Source organism: Microcaecilia unicolor, chromosome 3 (assembly GCF_901765095.1).
Source record: "Microcaecilia unicolor chromosome 3, aMicUni1.1, whole genome shotgun sequence".
Lineage (NCBI taxonomy): Eukaryota > Metazoa > Chordata > Amphibia > Gymnophiona > Siphonopidae > Microcaecilia > Microcaecilia unicolor.
This window is the reverse complement of record NC_044033.1, coordinates 57,240,257-57,258,926: the sequence shown is the minus strand read 5'-3', so window position 1 is coordinate 57,258,926 and position 18,670 is coordinate 57,240,257. Positions and strand designations below refer to the sequence as shown.

The following is an 18,670-nucleotide window of genomic DNA, read 5'->3' as shown; positions in this document are numbered from 1 at the left end:
CCTCCCCCGTTTCGGCGGTGGTGAGCTGGGCAGAGTGTCCCTTCGTGGGTGTAATTCTCTAAGTGCTGAGTCCTGCGGATGGAGCTTTGATATCGACATACTGAGGAGTTTCCGGCAGCACATGACCACATATAGGGAGGCAAAAGTTTGCTCTCTATCTCCACCTGCTGGTAGATGGACACAACCCACCAGTCTATGGATTGATCAGCTATGATTAATGGAAAGAAAATTATCAGGTATGATTATACATAATTTTACCTTTACAATTAAACATATACAAGTAATGCATATGCAATAGAAAAAGAGTTAACAGTAGTAATTCACAAACCATGAAATTTAGGGGGGAAAAAAAGTTAAATTGTTAGACGACACTCTCCAAGGCCTCAGTAATAGGAGAGATCCAATACCCTAAAAAAAGGATGAAGATATTTAAATTAACATTTTATCCTGGTATTTTCATTAACAAAATTGTATATATAGCATATCAAAAGAACCATCAAAACAAATGAGTATCAACAATATAGCAGTGCTTTCCTCATCAAGTTATAAAATCTGTTTGTTCCTTCTGTTACTTAAATGGTATGAAGCAAGAACATAGGTTCAAGAAAGGAGAAAGAAGTGGATAGACATAAAGGAGGACAACAATTGGCTGTATAGATGGAGAGGTAAATAGGCAAGCTAAACTTTCCTTGCATTGCTCCCTGTTCCATGCACAGAATTCCAAGGGCAGCCATAGCTCTCCAGTCTCATGTGGATGAGCTGATGATGCAAGAAAGAGGGTTGTGGATTTTGTTAAGAACCGGGAAATATGTTGAGGAAGGGGGAGCCTTCTCTGAACTAGGTTGGAACTAGGTTTACTGGCACTACTCTATACAAGAGAGAAAGCAGTATTTAAACTAGATCAGGGAGACAGCTGATAGTTGCTTAGGAGCACATAGTTCAGAATGATACGTCTTGAAGGATACTAAAAAGATAGGGCAATTAGGCAGCGATAAATGCATGAGTAGCTGAGATACCTTTAAGTAAAGAGCAGAGTCGAAAGATTGCAAATTATCCCCGTCAGCTGCTCAGCAGATTGTAAATACAAACAAGAAACATATTTTGCAAATTCTATATACAAATGCTAGAAGTCTAAAAATGTAAGCTGGGAGAGTTAGAATGTATAACACCGAATGCAAGGTAGATATAATAAGCATCTCAAAGACCTAGTGGGAGGATAACTAATGGGACACTGTGATATCAGGGAACAAATTTATATTGCAGTGATGACAGATGAATCAAATTGATGGGAAGGATGGTGTTAATGAAGCAGATTGGCAAGGCAAGACTTCCTTTTGCTGAATCCTGTCCCATTAAACCATGTTTGTATATGTGTTTAGTAATTTGATTCTTTATAATAGTTTTGCCTAGTACTGACGTCAGGCTTACCAGTCTGCAATTTCCTGGATCACCCCTGGAGCCCCTTTTAAAAATTGGCATTATATTGGCCACCTTCCAATCTTCAGATACTACAGACAATTTTAATGACAGGTTACCGGTCTCTAACAGCAGATCAGCAAATTCATATTTGAGTTCTTTCAGTATGCTGGAGTGTATACTATCCGGTCCAGGTGATTTACTACTCCTTAATTTGTTGATTTGGCTCAGTACATCTTTCAGGTTCACGGAGATTTCTTTCAGTTCCTCTGCATTGTCACCCTTGAAAACTGTTTCTGGTACAGGTAGATCTCTTGCATCTTCTTCAGTAAAGACTGAAGCAAAGAATTCATTCAGGCCCAGATGATCAAAAGCTGTTCCAAACAGCGCCCTAAAAATAGCGCCGGGATGGCGCAGGGCTTTTCTGCATCGATGATCAAAGATAATGCATGCAAATCTAATCAGCGCTCTTATCTTTGATCATCATGTTTAAAGTGCGGGAGAATTGTGCCGAGCGTGCGCTCAGCACAATCCTCCCGCACTTGTTTGACAGGTCTGGGCTGTCAAAAGCCCAAACCTGTCAAACAGCGTGCTGAGGCCCGAACCCCCCCCCCCCCCCCCCCGCCGAACCCCCATACCTCGTGGTGGCCGCCTCCGGCCAAACGCTATCCCACCCTCCTTCCCACTCAGCGAGGGGGGGGGCTGGAGGTTCGGTGGGTCTCCAGCCCACCCCAACTCCTCCCCCCCCCCAAGCGTTCTGAATCCATGGTCCCCCCAGCGTTCTGATGATTCCCTGGTGGTCAGTGGTCACCCACCCTCCCTGCCGGCCCCCCCCCCGGCTGGCCCCCCCTACCTTTTGTTGGAGGAGGGACGCAGCCTGCCTGCCTCCCTCCTCTTTCGACGCCGCTGCAAAATGGCGGCGCCCAGCCCCGCCTATTGCATCCTGGGATGCGCTGGGCGGGGCTACAGACCATGTAAGGGAATCGCTCCCTTACATGGTCTGTAGCCTCGCCCACCGCATCCCAGGATGCAATGGGCAGGGCTGGGCGCCGCCATTTTGCAGCGACGTCGACAGAAAGAGGAGGCAGGCAGGCTGCGTCCCTCCTCCAACAAAAGGTAGGGGGGGCCAGCCGAGGGGGCCGGCAGGGAGGGTGGGTGACCACGGACCACCAGGGAATCATCAGAACGCTGGGGGGACCATGGATTCAGAACGCTTGGGGGGGGGAGGAGTTGGGGTGGGCTGGAGACCCACCGAACCTCCAGCCCCCCCCCCCCCCGTCGCTGAGTGGGAAAGAGGGTGGGATAGCGTTTGGCCGGAGGCGGCCACCACGAGTTATGGGGGTTCGGGGGGGGGGGCTGGAGACCCACCGGATCTCCAGCCCTCCCTGGGCATGGAGGGGCTCGGATCGTCGGGGGAACCGGAGGTCCACCGGACCTCCAGTCCCCTGTTTGCGTTTGCCTTGGGGGGGGGAACGGGGGCCTGCCAGCATGCAACTGCATGCTGGACAGGGCTCACCATTCCTCCCCAATGATCCGCAAAGTCTAACGCCAGCTCAGAGCTGGCGTTGATTTTGCCGTGGCCAGCGACCCAATCTTTGGCACGCTGGCCGCTGATCATTGGGGATGAATGCTGGAAGCCCTGTTTAGCATGCATTTGCATGCTACTTGTGCTAAGAGCCCTCGAGTGCGTTGTTGCAGGCGCTCGAGGGCTCTGATCATGGGTGGTTTGCAAACTCCGGCGCTAGTATGGCGTTAACAGCCTCTAGCGCCGGAGTTTGCTTTTGATCATGAGGGCCTCAGTCTCTCTGCTATGGCCTTTTCCTCCCTGAGTGCCCTTTTCATTCCTTGATGATCTAACAGTCCCGTGAATTCCCTCGTAGGCTTTCTGCTTCTGATGTACCTGAAAAGGTTATGAATTTTCACCACTGTGGCAACTTCCCGTTCATGTTCTGTTTTAGCTTTCTTTATCAGTGCTTTGCATCTAACTTGCCAGTGTTTATGTTGCTTCTTGTTTTCGTCCTGCAGATTCTTTTTCAATTTTTTAAAGGATGTTCTTTTGTTTTTTATAGCTTCTTTCATGTCTCCCTTTAACCATGCAGGCAGTTATTTGCTCCTCATTCCACCTTGATTAATACATGAAATACATCTGGTCTAGGTTTCCAAGATAGTATTTTTAATCAATGTCTGAACTTTAGCAACTTATCCATTTAGCTTTTTGTTTTTTTAACCATTTTACTCATTTTAGCCTAGTTGCCCATTTGAAAATGTAACTACTGCCTCAGTAGATTTCTTTGGTGATTTCACTTCAGTTATTATGGCAAATTTGACAATGTTATGATCACTGTTTTCCCATCAGACCCAACACCGTTACTTCTCATACTGAGTCCTGCATTCCACCAAGGACTAGATCTAAAGTAGCTCTCATTCTTGTTGGGAAAAATTGAAGAAATATATTAAGTACATAAGATTGAAGAATTTATTGCAAAATACATTTAAAAATTAAAAAGGATTCAGGGAGTTTTTTGACCTATGATTATTAAGGGGGGGGAGCTGAGGCACTGATAGATTAACACATCTGTTGGCTATTTAGCCTGGTGCCGGCCGATATGAGGGCTTTTTTCTCCCACACATTATTAGCTGTGTATGGTGATTTTCAAGATGTGATTTCCACTGTCTTTGTTTTTGCTGATTGCATTGAAAAGCATTCAGTGGTTTTTGGTCCATCTTTTTTTTGTACTTAAGACACAGTTGGAGGTAAGAAAGTGTTTAACCCTTTAGTGTCCAATGTTCCCATCAATCTGTTCCTATATGGCTTATTACGAGAACATTGGACACTAAAGGGTTAAAACAAATTAAATCAAAATAAATGTGATTTTTTTTTTCACACTGGAAAATGTCACAAGGATCCTGAGAAATGTAAGCAGTTTAATTTGCACTTGAAGTATGGAATGTCTTTTCTTTGATTTTTTTGTTTTTTTTTTTTTGTGGTGGTTTGTTTTAATTGTTGGAGGTCTATTGAAAGTTAAACAATCAAATAAATTACAGTGAAGAACAAACATGTAACAAGTACTGCATATAACTGCTAATTTTGATTGCTTGAAAATGACATTTTTCTACTAAAGTATGCACTAGACTGTAGTTTCTTGGCAAGGTAGACTGGCCCAGTAAAGAGAATTTCAGTAGTCACTTTATCGTAAAGCCCTTTTATAAAGAAACCTTGTTTGTAGCAAATAGAAACATTTCATCCTTAAGTAAATCTTTCAAAATGACTTATTATATTGGTTGAATTCTGTTTAAGTGAAGTATTTTAAGAAAATAGTTGTCTCTTAAAGTGAGACCGTGATGGATCATTTTTCAAAATAGCCTGTCAGAGTGAAAAGTTTGCACGTGTAGACTTTACAGATTTTGAAAGGGAAAGCTTATCAATGGTTTTCCTTTGAAAACTGTCCCTGTTTATAGTGTGGGCTAAATTTGTCTGAAAAAGAGCACATGTACATTTCAAATGGCAGTGTATATGAGCTGTTTCCTGATCCCAACCTAAACACTTCCCCTTAACCCAACTAAATCCAACAAAAACTTTTAGCTGGGTTAGGGAAGGCAGCTTTCAGGGTTCTAGGTGAGTTCCCACCTGGATAATTTCCATCAGACAGTTCCCACCCACCAATTACCCTCTGGATAATTGCTATCTAGGTCAATTTCTCCTTAACAAATTCCCACCCTTCCAGCAAGGACAATTCCCCTCCATAACAGTTATATTGCCAAATATACTAATATCCAGTGTAAAACTAAGGGGAAAAAAAGTTATCCAAGGAGAAGCAGACCATATTCTCACATTGGATGACGTTGCCCAGTGCGGAACTTACACAGTTAAAAAATAGCCTTTTTTAAAAAATCACACGACGCATCCCCATTGTGCATATACGAGTGCCTTCCTGCCCGCCAAAGGCAGGACCATCAGTCTCTTCTCATCCACAGTGAGAAGAGAACGTGATTGTCATGCACTCCTCCCAGCATTTGGTATATGAGCTCTGTTTTTTCGATTTTATGCCTTCCTTTCGGAGTCTTTTGCCCTGATTTTTGTCAATTATCCTAAACCCTTCCTTTATATTTTTATTTCGCATTTTCCCCATTTTAAGTTTTCATTGTTTTATCACACTCAGTAGTCGGGCTCTGTTTTTTTTGGTGCTTGCCCCTTTTTTCAGTCACCATTGAGCTGTGTGATTTGTCCACGGCTGTTTTCTCTTCCATGTCATCAAGGGTCCCATTGGCTTTAAGCGCCGTAGCTGGTGCAATAGGACCATCTCTGGCAAATACACTCGTTCTTGTTGTCTTCCCAGTAGATTCCAAAGAATTGATCATTCTTTGCTGCTCAGTCCCAGGACGTGAGTGGCAGCTTTCTTAATACTATCTAATGGCTAATAATTGTTTACAGATTGTCACTGACCACATCCTCTGGCAATAAATTCTGTAGCTTGCTTGTTCATTGAGTGAACAAAACACTTTTTGAATTTGTTTTAAATTTGTTAGTTACATAAGTACATAAGTAATACCATACTGGGAAAAGACCAAGGGTTCATCGAGCCCAGCATCCTGTCCACGACAGCGGCCAATCCAGGCCAAGGGCACCTGGCAAGCTTCCCAACGTACAAACATTCTATACATGTTATTCCCGGAATTGTGGATTTTTCCCAAGTCCATTTAGTAGCGGTTTATGGACTTGTCCTTTAGGAAACCGTCCAACCCCTTTTTAAACTCTGCTAAGCTAACTGCCTTCACCACTTTCTCCGGCAACGAATTCCAGAGTTTAATTATACATTGGGTGAAGAGAATTTTTCTCTGATTTGTTTTAAATTTACTACACTGTAGTTTCATCGCATGCCCCCTAGTCCTAGTATTTTTGGAAAGCGTAAACAGACGCTTCACATCCACCTGTTCCACTCCACTCATTATTTTATATACCTCTATCATGTCTCCCCTCAGCTGTCTCTTCTCCAAGCTGAATAGCCCTAACCTCCTTAATCTTTCTTCATAGGGAAGTCGTCCCATCCCCGCTATCATTTTAGTTGCCCTTCGCTGCACCTTTTCCAATTCTACTATATCTTTCTTGAGATGCGGTGACCAGAATTGAACACAATACTCAAGGTGTGGTCGCACCATGGAGCGATACAACGGCATTATAACATCCTCACACCTGTTTTCCATACCTTTCCTAATAATACCCAACATTCTATTCGCTTTCCTAGCCGCAGCAGCACACTGAGCAGAAGGTTTCAGTGTATTATCGACGACGACACCCAGATCCCTTTCTTGGTCCGTAACTCCTAACGTGGAACCTTGCATGACGTAGCTGTAATTCGGGTTCTTTTTTCCCACATGCATCACCTTGCACTTGCTCACATTAAACGTCATCTGCCATTTAGCCGCCCAGTCTCCCAGTCTTGTAAGGTCCTCTTGTAATTTTTCACAATCCTGTCGCGATTTAACAACTTTGAATAACTTTGTGTCATCAGCAAATTTAATTACCTCGCTAGTTACTCCTATCTCCAAATCATTTATAAATATATTAAAAAGCAGCGGTCCTAGCACAGACCCCTGAGGAACCCCACTAACTACCCTTCTCCATTGTGAATACTGCCCATTTAACCCCACACTCTGTTTCCTATACTTCAACCAGTTTTTAATCCACAATAGGACATTTCCTCCTATCCCATGACCCTCCAATTTCCTCTGTAGCCTTTCATGAGGTACCTTGTCAAACGCCTTTTGAAAATCCAGATACACAATATCAACCGGTTCCCCTTTGTCCACATGTTTGTTTACTCCTTCAAAGAATTGAAGTAAATTGGTCATGCAAGATTTCCCCACACAAAAGTTGACTGGAGTGTTTTAGTCTCCAGGGGATGTAGAATATAAATAGGGATTCTGTTCCTAGGTATTATAAATTGTAAATGTAGATGTTTATTTCCTAACTAATTAAAGGTTCTTAGAGGGTCTGTGTTTAATGGTGTTTTTGTACCACAGGTAATATCGCTGAGTACCTTTTCTGGTGGGAAGTAAAGCCGAGATTCAATAACTGGTGCTCCAGTTTAGGTGCCAGGGGGAATCCGCTCTAAGTGCTATTCTATATAGGGTGCTCCAGTCTGAGTGCATTTTATAGAATAGCGCTTACAGCGAATTCCCACGCCCAACTTTGAGCGTGAGCACTTAGGCCAGCTGAAACCTGGTGTAAATCCTGGCATGTAAATTGGGCATGTAACCCCAGTATTCTAGACCTCTGTGCCTAAATATTTGAAATGCCTCCTTTTGGATTGCATGAGAGAAATTTTGGTTGTGCAGCGTTATACAATAGCACATAGGCAGATGCATGTACAAATCCTTTCTTTAAATTAGTCACCTTACTTTCTAACTCCTACTACTACTACTTATCATTTCTATAGCGCTACAAGGCATACGCAGCGCTGTACACCATACACAAAAAAACCAGTCCCTGCTCAAAGAGCTTACAATCTAGATAGGAAAAGCCTATAGTCTGCTCTTGAGATAGACATGGGGAAAGCAGCCTGAACCTTGCCACTATTTGGGAATCTGTCAGGCAGTTGCGACCTGAATTGGCCATTGTTCGAAGCAGGATACTGGCCTAGATGGACCCAGTATGGTAATTCTTATGAAATGGTGTTACAGTCTCTCCATAATGACATGTGACACCTGGGGACAGATAGAGTCCTGCAACCTTTCTATATGGTAACCATCTCTCTGACCTCATGTGCAACTTTCTTTAAGTTAGTCATCTTAGTTTCTAACTCCTCTTAATCTCTTACCTCTCTGTATGTTCCATTTTTGCTTATACCCTACACTGTCAATTAAAATGTTCTATTACGTATTGTGTTGACATTGTAAAGGTATACTATGCCTTACTTTGTATTGTTATTTGAATATTTTTACTGCTGTAATTGTCTGTTGTTCATGTTTGATTTATTCTTACTCTTACTGTATACCGCTTTGAGTGAATTCCGTCAAAAAGGTGGTAAATAAATCCAAATAAAAAGTGCCAATTAAGTGCCAGTCAACTCCAATTAACCTCAATAATTGGTTATTAGCACCCAGCTGACTGACTAGTTTGCACATGCATCTGTGTTCCACACCCAACTTTGGCCAACCTGTATAGAATCCGGGAGTAAATGTGTAAATTTGTGTCACTTTGGAGGCATAAGTGCAGAAAAGGCACAGAAACTGAGTGGAAGATAGATAAGCCAGAGGACGGGTGATAGTGTACTAGATGAAGTGGCATTTTCACTATACTTACCCAAACTGCATTAGTCCTATACTGTTGGACACACAATTGTGAAAAAAAGGTAAGGGGTAGACCAAATGTATTTCCAAAACAGTAGATTTATTAAAAACAGATTTGACGCAGTCCTGCGTTTTGGCGCCAACAGCTCCTGCTTCAGGAGTCAAGCTCTGTCGAGCAGGGACTGTCTCTTCATGTTCAAGTGTACAGCGCTGCATACGTCTAGTAGCGCTTTAGAAATGATAAGTAGTAGTAGTAGTAGAGTCAAACAGATTATCTCAGCCATTGATGATAACAGAAAACAGGCTAAGAAATCCAAAGGTACAGCATCTGAGAAGGTGTATGTGTTGTTGAGCAAACTCTGTATAGCTCAATTCTTATGTACCAAAAATGAGTCAAGTGTATCATCCGGCAAATTCCAGAGAGGTCGGGTATTTGCCGGATGATATACTTGACTCATTTTTGGTATATAAGAATTGAGCTATACAGAGTTTGCTCAAGAACACATACACCTCAGATGCTGTACCTTTGGATTTCTTAACCTATCTGTTTACTATTATCAGTGGCTAAGATAGTTTGACACCTGAAGCAGGCACTGTTGTCACCAAAATGCAGGACTGCGTCATGTCTGTTTTTAATAAACCTACTGTTTTGGAAATACATTTGGTCTACCCCCTACTTTTGCTTTTTTTTCACATTTTTGTGGCTTGCTGTTAGGGGGATACTTCTTACTCATTTGAGAGAAAACAGACTGAATGAAGGAGAGCTCTGGAATGAGGGGGCATACGACAAAGTTAAGAGGGAATAGGCTTAGGAGTAACCTAAGGAAGTATTATTTCACAGAAAGGGTGGTGGAGGCGTGGAATGGCCTCCCGGTGGAGGTGGTGGAGTCAAGGACTGTTCCAGAATTTAAAAAGGCATGGGATAAGCATGTGGGATCACTCAGGAAGAGGAAGAATTGGGGGTTACAGAGGATGGGTCATATGGCCTTTATCTGCCGTCATGTTTCTATTTTTCTATGAATGCTGGTATAGATACAAGGCCCCATGGCTATGCAGAAATTTATGCAAATGAGGCTTCAAAATTAGCCTCCACACAAAGCTCTGCATCCCCTCAGACTGCCCCTGTTTTGACTTAAGCTAGATTTGCAAAGTATTGATTACTACTTAAGAAAAGAGCTAAAATTATGAAAGTAAATAACTGCTTGTGCTTTCTTTTTTTTCTTTTCAGATTATTGTGAAAATCAATTTTGAAGGAAATAACTATGGGTGTTATAGGACTACTGAGCTTTGTGCAAAATGTCTGCCCTAGTGCATGCGTTACGGTAGACTTAAAAGAAATGGCCAAGGAATATCAAGAAGCCAATCCAGGTTGCACTCCAACAATTGTGGTGGATGCAATGTGTTGTCTTCGGTACTGGTACACGCTCAATTCCTGGGTTCAGGGTGGCCAGTGGCTGGAATACGTTTCTCACTTAAAAGATTTTATTGATTGTTTTAGGGCTGCTGGTATCAAGCTGGTGTTTATTTTTGACGGTGTGGTGGAGCAGAAAAAGAGACCTGCATGGGTAAAACGGAGATTAAATGACAACAAGAAGATAGCTAAAATCTTTCGGTTCCTCAAGGCCAATAGACGACAGCCAGGAAGAGCAATGTTCTTTATCCCGTCTGGACTGTCTACTTTCTCTCGGTTTGCCTTGAAGTCACTGGGTCAAGAAGTTTTCTGTTCGAAGCAAGAAGCAGATTATGAGGTGGCTGCCTATGGACTGCAAAATAAGTGCATGGGAATACTTGGAGAAGATACTGACTATCTCATCTTTAATACTGTTCCATACTTTTCTATTAGTAATCTAAAGTTGAATCAACTTGTCACTGTTACGTTTTCCAGGGAAATCCTATGTGATACACTGGGGCTCGGTATGACAGACCTTCCTCTTTTTGCCTGCCTTGTTTGCAATGATACAATACCAGAAGATATGTTTCGAGCCTTTCAGCGCAAATGCATGTCTTCAGACCATCCAAAAATCCAGAGCTACAACAAAAAGGGAAACATGTTTTTTGCTGTGGCAAACTTTATATCAAATATACCGCCCTCACATCGTAGCTTAGAAATGCTGGAACGGCTGCTGCCTGTAGAGTCAGATATGACCCTGCTACGCACGGAAATAGAATCTTACGTGTTACCAGAACAAGAGTCACCGTGGCTCTCTCCCAAAATGCCACAATCGCAGGCAATCGGAGATGAGCAAGAAAAAGCCATGTACTCAGACAAAGAAATTCTTCAGGTATTTGTTCTTTAAGTGTTTCTCTTATAGTCAGTGTATAAAAATTGAAGCAGGTGATGGATTCTGTATAACAGGGGTAGACAACCACGATCCTCAAAGGCCACAACCCAGTCGGATTTTCAAGATTTTCACAATGAATATGTATGAGATTTATTTGCATTCAATGGAAGCACTACATGCAAATCAATCTCATGCCGTATTCATTGTAGAAATCTTGAAAACCCGACTGGGTTGTAGCCCTCAAGGCTGTATAATAATTTAAGAGTCCTTCCTGTTACAAATAAGCAAGAAATCCACTGTCATTATTCTCCATCCAATTTTAGATTCAAGTACTTTTGCCAACTGAAGAAATATGGTTAGAGCAGCAGACTTGAGAATCACGGGAGTCTAGTTCAAATCTCACTGCAGCTTCTTGTGATCTTGGGCAGGTCTCTTAATCCTCCATTGCCTCTGGTATAAGCTTAGATTGTGAGCCCCTGCAGGAACAGAGAAATACCTAGTGTATCTGGATGTACACTACTTTTAATAACTGTCAGGCGTCCTGGCGTCCATACAGTACAGTAAGAAATGTAAAAATATATAGCTAACCTATATCTGCAGTGGAAATTGTTTGATAGTATCCTGCCTTTCTTGTGACCCACTCCATTTAATAAACTTTTCATGTTTTCATATAGCCAGTAGGAGGGAAGCAGCCTTTCTTCGTTCAATTCTTGATCTCCTGATTGTCTGATAGTGGTTTTATTTCAGAGCTAATATCATTCCATTTGGTTGAATCACTTGGGTCTAAATATTCTCTGATTTGATCACCCTATCCCCCTTGTTTACAAAGCCATGATAGTGGCTACTAGTGAGGTAATGCCAACACAGCCTGTTCACTTTGGGCAGTGTCGCATTGCCATGCGGCAGCCGCTAGCAACAGCTTTGTAAGCAGGGGGATATGTATGTTGAAGTGTAAAGTATAATGTGTACATCAGTGAAACAGACTCCTGCTTTAATACATTTTGAATTGTATTTTTTAGACAGCAAAATGGAAAAAAGTACAAGTGTGTGAACACTTTTACAAGGTTCTGTAACTATGCATGATAACACATATGCACAAACTTTTCTCTGTGTGCACATCAGTGAATTTTCAAAACAAAAGCGTTTGCATACTTCCATTTTGAATATTTCTGAGAATTTATGCACTTAGTAGATTCAAGAAAAAGTTCCAGAAATTAGGTGCAAAAAATGTGTTCACTGAGCACCAATTCTATAACAGAATAATTAAAGGGCAATTTTGTATGCACAGAACAGAGTGTACATCGGGGGCGTGAACACTTACACCATGGAAATGGTAGCGGCTAAAGTTGGCAGCTGTGTGCATAAGTGATTAGTATTCTATAGCTTACATGTGTAATTGTAGACTTGCCCTTTTTCCACCCATGTGCACGCCCGCTTTGTACTTGCGCAATATAGCATTTAAGCGTTAAGTTTATAAAATAGTACCTAATGCTGTTACTCGCGTAATCACATAGTGCCAACTAGCATCAATTACCGCCACTTAAGGGCTGTTATTGTTTCTTAAGGCCAATTGGTACCTAATTTAACAATTAAGGGCACTAGTGTTTTTTAGCCACATCCATAGGAATATATAGATGTGTCTAACGTTAGCACACGCTAAAAACACTAGCGCGCCTACAACACGGCTTAGTAACAGGGCCCTAGGTTAGGCACACAACTAGCATTATTCTATAACTTACGTGCCCAAATTTGGGCATTAGAAATTTGGGCGTACAGCTTGATAGAATCCGGAGGTTAATATTTTCACATGCTCTCTAATGCACATAACATTTCTGGGTGAGTTTACATGTACATAAGCATACTTTCAAAAGTATGTGTGTAAATGCAAACCTCTCCAATCCCGCCTCTGGGAAACACCATTGTGCACTCCAGATAAGCTTGTACTTGTATAGGCTCTATGTGCATAAATTTACTTTCATAGCAGGTGCAAAGCTTTATACAAGTCTATTTCTTCACGTACAGCACTGCTTTTCCTGCAGAATTGCTTCTGAAAATTACTTTAAGGCCTCATTTTATAACAGGATGCCTATGTCAGAATTCCAGAAAGGTGTAGCCTACTTTACAAAGACAACATAGGCATCTATGTGCCTTTTGTAAGCTATGTTCTCGGATCTAGCTCTAGTAGTGTGCAATTAGTGATGCACATGTTTACACCAGCTCTGAGGCAGATGGAAATGTATATATGCATTCTGTTTATATGCCCATGTATTATATGAAATGTGTGTACACTGCAACTTCACCGCTGCCCTGCCCAAACTATGCCCTCACATAAAAGTAGCGCCATCTTGTTGGCATGTACATAGGTATACCACCTCACAGTTTTAGAAAAGGCCTTTCGTATGTGTAAAATAGACATTATATATAGAAACCCCTTTATAAAATCACCCCCTGTGTCTGTAGTGGAACCTTTCTAAGGTAGACCATTTTATACTGAAGATATCACCTTCTAATTAATATGAATATTGGTTCTAGGTTTCTTAATTACGTTATTAAATAGTCTGCACAATTTTCTCTGTCAGTGCCGTGCTGCAAAGTTGTCAAGTGTGCAAATTGCATTTCTGCTAACTTAACACTGTTAGGACCCATAGATACCATTTAGAATAATGAGATGGTCTCTAAAAAGTCACTCACAGATAAATATCTTTTTGCTCAGTAGTACTACTGAGAGCTATAGAAATTGGGCCCAAGGGCAACAGAACGTGATTGCATATACATTGGTACACCTGGACATCTACCCCCTTGTTTACTAAGCCACGTGGCAATGCCAGTGCAGCCCATTCAAAGTGAATGGGCAGCGTTGGCATTAGCGCCTGACAGCCGCAAGTAAACAGAGGGGTTAATTTGGTGTCTATAAGTGAAATACGTTTGCTGAAGTTTAGATAAGTTCTTTAGCTGTTCAGTTACAGGATAACTGGATAAAGGCCTTTTCTACTCATAAATGTCACTTATAAAAACTACCCCTTGTATAAAAGTATGTCTAGGTTTCGGGGGTGAATCTTGGGTGGAGTCTTGGTTTACGTGCAAACCAAAAGAAAAAAGCAGATCAAAAAGACAAAAAATGGAACAGGAGGGTAACGAAGAAGTGGTTTATTACAAGTACCGACGTGGCCACGTTTTGCCTCAGGCTACGTCAGGGGGTACAAAAAACTACAGAATAAAAATCATTAATGAATAAAACATCACATTGTATATTTTATAATAAAACATATCTAAAAAACACAATAAATCATATAAGATAAAAACAGATCAATCTAAAACATAATATATAAAATGTAATATCAAATCAATATCAGTTAAAACATTCAGATTAAATATGCATGCAATAAAATAATTTTAATACAATACACAAGATATCAACAAAAAATAATAATATCGACACAAAATATGTATCAACAGAACTGCATAAGACAGATAGGTGAAGATATACAACACTAAAATAACTGAATGACCATCAGGCATATTTTCAAAGCACTTAGCCTTCCAAAGTTACATAGAAACCTATGGAACTTTGGAAGGCTAAGTGCTTTGAAAATATGCCATACGTACTAAATATCACCTACCTAGTAGGGGTAAAAAGCAAAGTGAACCCCTAAAAGTAGTCATACAACCACCTAAAAAATGCAAAATAAAATAAAATCTCACAATGCTTAGCCTCATCGCCATCTCTTATGCACATTCAATGATCTAAAATATTGAAATTAATATTCACTTATATTTAGTAAGTTTTGTTAGAAATTAAGAATCAGGGGTTTCCATGTTCTAATAGATAGCAACTCGAATCAATAGAAATTAATAAAAATTAAACACTACCTAAAAACATCATACTGTTCTGTGACATCACATATACCCTGATGATGATATCATTAAAAAGAACTAACCAGTGACCATGAAAAAAAACTGATTCAGAAGCACTAAGTGACCGTGAAAAAAACTGAGTGCTAGATTGCCTGATTAGTGCTTCTGAATCAGTATATAAGGAGTGCCACAATCTCTCAGAATCCAGTAGATTAACTTCCTTCCACATCAAATCTTAAGTCACAGAAAGGACACTATTTACCACCTCCTTCTCTTGAGTCCAAACATTCTTGGACTATTATAGAATTAATCCGAAGAGAGACTCCTCCCCTCAGAGGGAGGGGCTACCCAAATATATTTTCACCTGCTCCTCGACTTCAATCTAGATGTGATTTCTGCGTGATTTGAGCTAGTATATTATAAATACTGGAGCCTATGTGTCCTCATAAAAATGTGTGTCTTCCTGCCCTATTAACCAAATACCTTGTTATAACTTACCCTGTACAAGTAAGGTTAACCCCCCCCCCCCGAATTCAGTAAAGCACAGCTTTTACATAACTGATAAGGTGAATCAGCACTGAACAAAGCAAACAAAAAAATGCAGTGTGCTGCCAAGGAAGGGCTCTAAGGTCATGGAGCACTTAGCATGGCTCCCTGGCAGATTTTTCTTTCTCTCGCAAAGGATTTCTTATGAATTGTATGTAGTGCAGTTTCCTTCCTTCAGAAAATAATGGAATTTCCTCTAACCTCTCTACTCATACTTAAACTAAACTAATCTCAATGTATTTGAGACTGATGAGTGTGAAACTACCTGATTTATTCAGCTTATGATGTCTTTAAAACCGCTTTTTTAAAGTTTGGCATCAGCTCTTGCAGCTTGGTGCCTTGCCTGGTTGCATGCTTCAGGACTAAGCGAAGATGTTCTATGGTAAGTTGCCAGATGCACCTTGCACTGGAGATAATATTTTTGGTGAAAAGTTAAACAGATGGTCAGTATTGTCATTGTATAACTCTGCAACATCTCTCTGCTCTAGTCTCAGACAGTACATTTAGAAGTTTCTCATTTAGGAAATGGAGCTTCCTTCCATTTATCTGACTAGTTCAACCGGCCTTGGCAAAGAGAATGATGAAAGCTGAAACAGGAAACAGTTCAGCCCAACAACCATAATCTTTTGACTGAACCAGTTGAACACTGTCAGTTTTTCTCTGGAACCCACACCCTGACTTTCTGTAGGAGATCAGGTTTTTTTTTTCCTTCAAGAATGGAAAAAGATAAGACTCCTGGCTGTTTAGCATTATCAGGTGAGGATATTACCTGTGCTTTGTATAAAATTTTGGTGCTCAATTAATGGAAGCACTAAAATGGGGATGAAACAGCAGTTAGGCACCTAAGTGCACTTAGGTGCTAGTCTATAACTTGGCACCTAAGTGTTCTAGTGTAACTGCAAAGGAAGGGGCACGTGGCAGTTCATGAGCATTCTGACTATTTAAGCCATGCTTTATTAAATACAGTCAGCTAGGTGCCTGTCTGTTTCATTTAGGTGCATTTTTATACCTGCCTTAGAAGAAACGGAGCAGCCATTCTGAGATTGGAGCCAGAATAGCGGGAGCAAATCACAGTTGTTCCTGCCTATGCCAACTCCAATCTCAAATGGCTGCCACAACTTTCAGCAGCAGTTTCGCAGAGTGCTTTTGAAGGTCCCTTGGCAGCCAATTTATCAGCGGAGGTGACAGAAGCAGGAGTGACTGGGGGCTCGCTCCTGCCTCTGTTAGGCCACTAGATAAGTAGGGCTTCTAAGGTAAGCTAAAAATGGAAGGAGCTGTTCAGAACGCAGGGTGTGGCTGATTTTGGTTTTGGCCAAATCTGAAAACCCTGATTTCAATTTACCTCTAAGGGCCCTGTTTACTAAGCTGCACTAGCGGTTTTAGCGCATGCTAAATGCTAAAGTCATCCATATATTCCTATGGATGACAGTGTTTAGAGGGTGCTAATCATTTAGTGGGTGCTAAAAACGCTAGCGTGGTTTAGTGTAAATATAGAAAAAGAAGCCTTTACCTTGCCCCCTCCTTTCCCAGAGAGGGGGGCATCTTGCAGAGGACAGGGAGGTACAGAGGGCTCAGGGCAGCCCAGAAACAGCACTCACTTTTTAGTTAAAGTGTTTTAAAATGCTTCAGCACTGTTATAAAACTAAGAACTCAGGTGCCCATAGATGCCAGAGGTGTGTTTAGATTTTATGAGTTTGTAACTGGGGGGGGGGGGGGGGTGGGGATGTGCAGTGAAGTATGTTACAGGCTCCTGATTGGCTGTCTGAGGCCCCAGGGGGAGCTGGGAGCCTGAGGGGCAGTGTGGGAAGGTGGCCAATAGCAGCCAGGATCCGCTAAGGGCATGAATTTGGACCAATGAGGTGGCAGAAGCAGCCTGCCCATAGATTGGTGCAAATTTTCAAGCCAATCCAGGAGACAGGAGGGGTGGAACAGCAGAAAAGATTAGCAAGCACAGAGGCAACTTGGGAAAGAAAAAGGCAAGCCCTGGGCAAAGAGAGGAGGCTGCAAGCATGCTCTGAGAGGAGAAGATCAGATCCAGGCAGGAACACCATCTCTCCTACTCTCACCCCTTTTATCTATCATATCCTCAGTCTCTCTCTTTCCACTGCGACTGTTCCTAATGCCTTCAAACATGCTGTGGTCACACCGCTCCTGAAGAAGCCTTTGCTTGACCCTACCTGTCCTTCCAACTATCGACCCATCTCCCTCCTCCCCTTCCTTTCCAAGTTACTTGAACGCGCCGTTCACCGCTGCTGTCTTGGGTTTCTCTCTTCTCATGCTGTTCTTGACTCACTCCAATCTGGCTTTCGCCCTCTTCATTCAACTGAAACTGCACTTGCAAAAGTTTCCAACGACCTGTTCCTGGCCAAATCCAAAGGTCTCTATTCTATCTCACCCTTCTCGATCTATCCGCTGCTTTTGACACTGTCGATCACAGCCTACTTCTTGATACGCTGTCTTCATTTGGATTCCAGGGCTCTGTTCTTTCCTGGTTCTCCTCCTATCTCTCGCTTCGCACCTTTACTGTACACTCTGGTGGTTCCTCTTCCACTTCTATCCCTCTACCAATTGGTGTACCTCAGGGTTCTGTTCTCGGTCCTCTCCTGTACTCCATCTACACTTCTTTCCTTGGCTCTCTGATATCATTCCATGGCTTTCAATACCATCTCTATGCTGATGACTTCCAATTTACCTCTCTACACCTGAAATCTCAACCAGCATCCAGGCCAAGGTTTCAGCTGCCTATCTGATATCGCTGCCTGAATGTCTCAACGTCATCTAAAACTTAACATGGCTAAAACCGAGCTTCTCATCTTCCCCCTAAACCTACCTCTCCTCTCCCCCCTTTCTCTATTTCTGTGGATGGCACTCTCATTCTCCCTGTCTCATCAGCTCGTAACCTTGGAGTCATCTTTGACTCCTCTCTCTCCTTCTCTGCTTATATTCAACAATTGCCAAACCTGTCGTTTCTTTCTGTAAACATTAGCAAAATCCGTCCCTTCATCTCTGAGCACTCTACCCAGAACCCTTATCCCCACACTCTTATCACCTCTTGTCTTGATTATTGTAACCTGCTTCTCACTGGCCTCCCTCTTAGCCATCTCTCTCCTCTTCAGGTCAGTCCAAAACTGTGCTGCGTGACTCATTTTCCGCCAAAGTCGCTATGCTCACATTAGCCTCCTCCTTAAGGTCACTTCACTGGCTCCCTATCCGTTTCCGTATTCAGGTTCAAGCTTCTCTTACTGACCTATAAATGTATTCACTCTGCTGCTCCCCAGTAC

General features: G+C 42.0%; 1 protein-coding gene across 3 annotated transcripts in view; it reads left to right on the top strand.

Moving 5' to 3' along the window:
- FAM120B (family with sequence similarity 120B) overlaps positions 1-18,670 on the top strand; it is a 213,801-nt gene that overhangs the window by 10,409 nt on the left and 184,722 nt on the right. For all 3 annotated transcript variants that reach the window (XM_030195955.1, XM_030195956.1, XM_030195954.1), the window contains exon 2: positions 9,935-10,988. In XM_030195955.1, coding sequence (XP_030051815.1) covers positions 9,969-10,988 — 1,020 coding nt within the window. In that variant the 5' untranslated portion in view covers positions 9,935-9,968. The remainder of the gene's footprint in view (positions 1-9,934; positions 10,989-18,670) is intronic.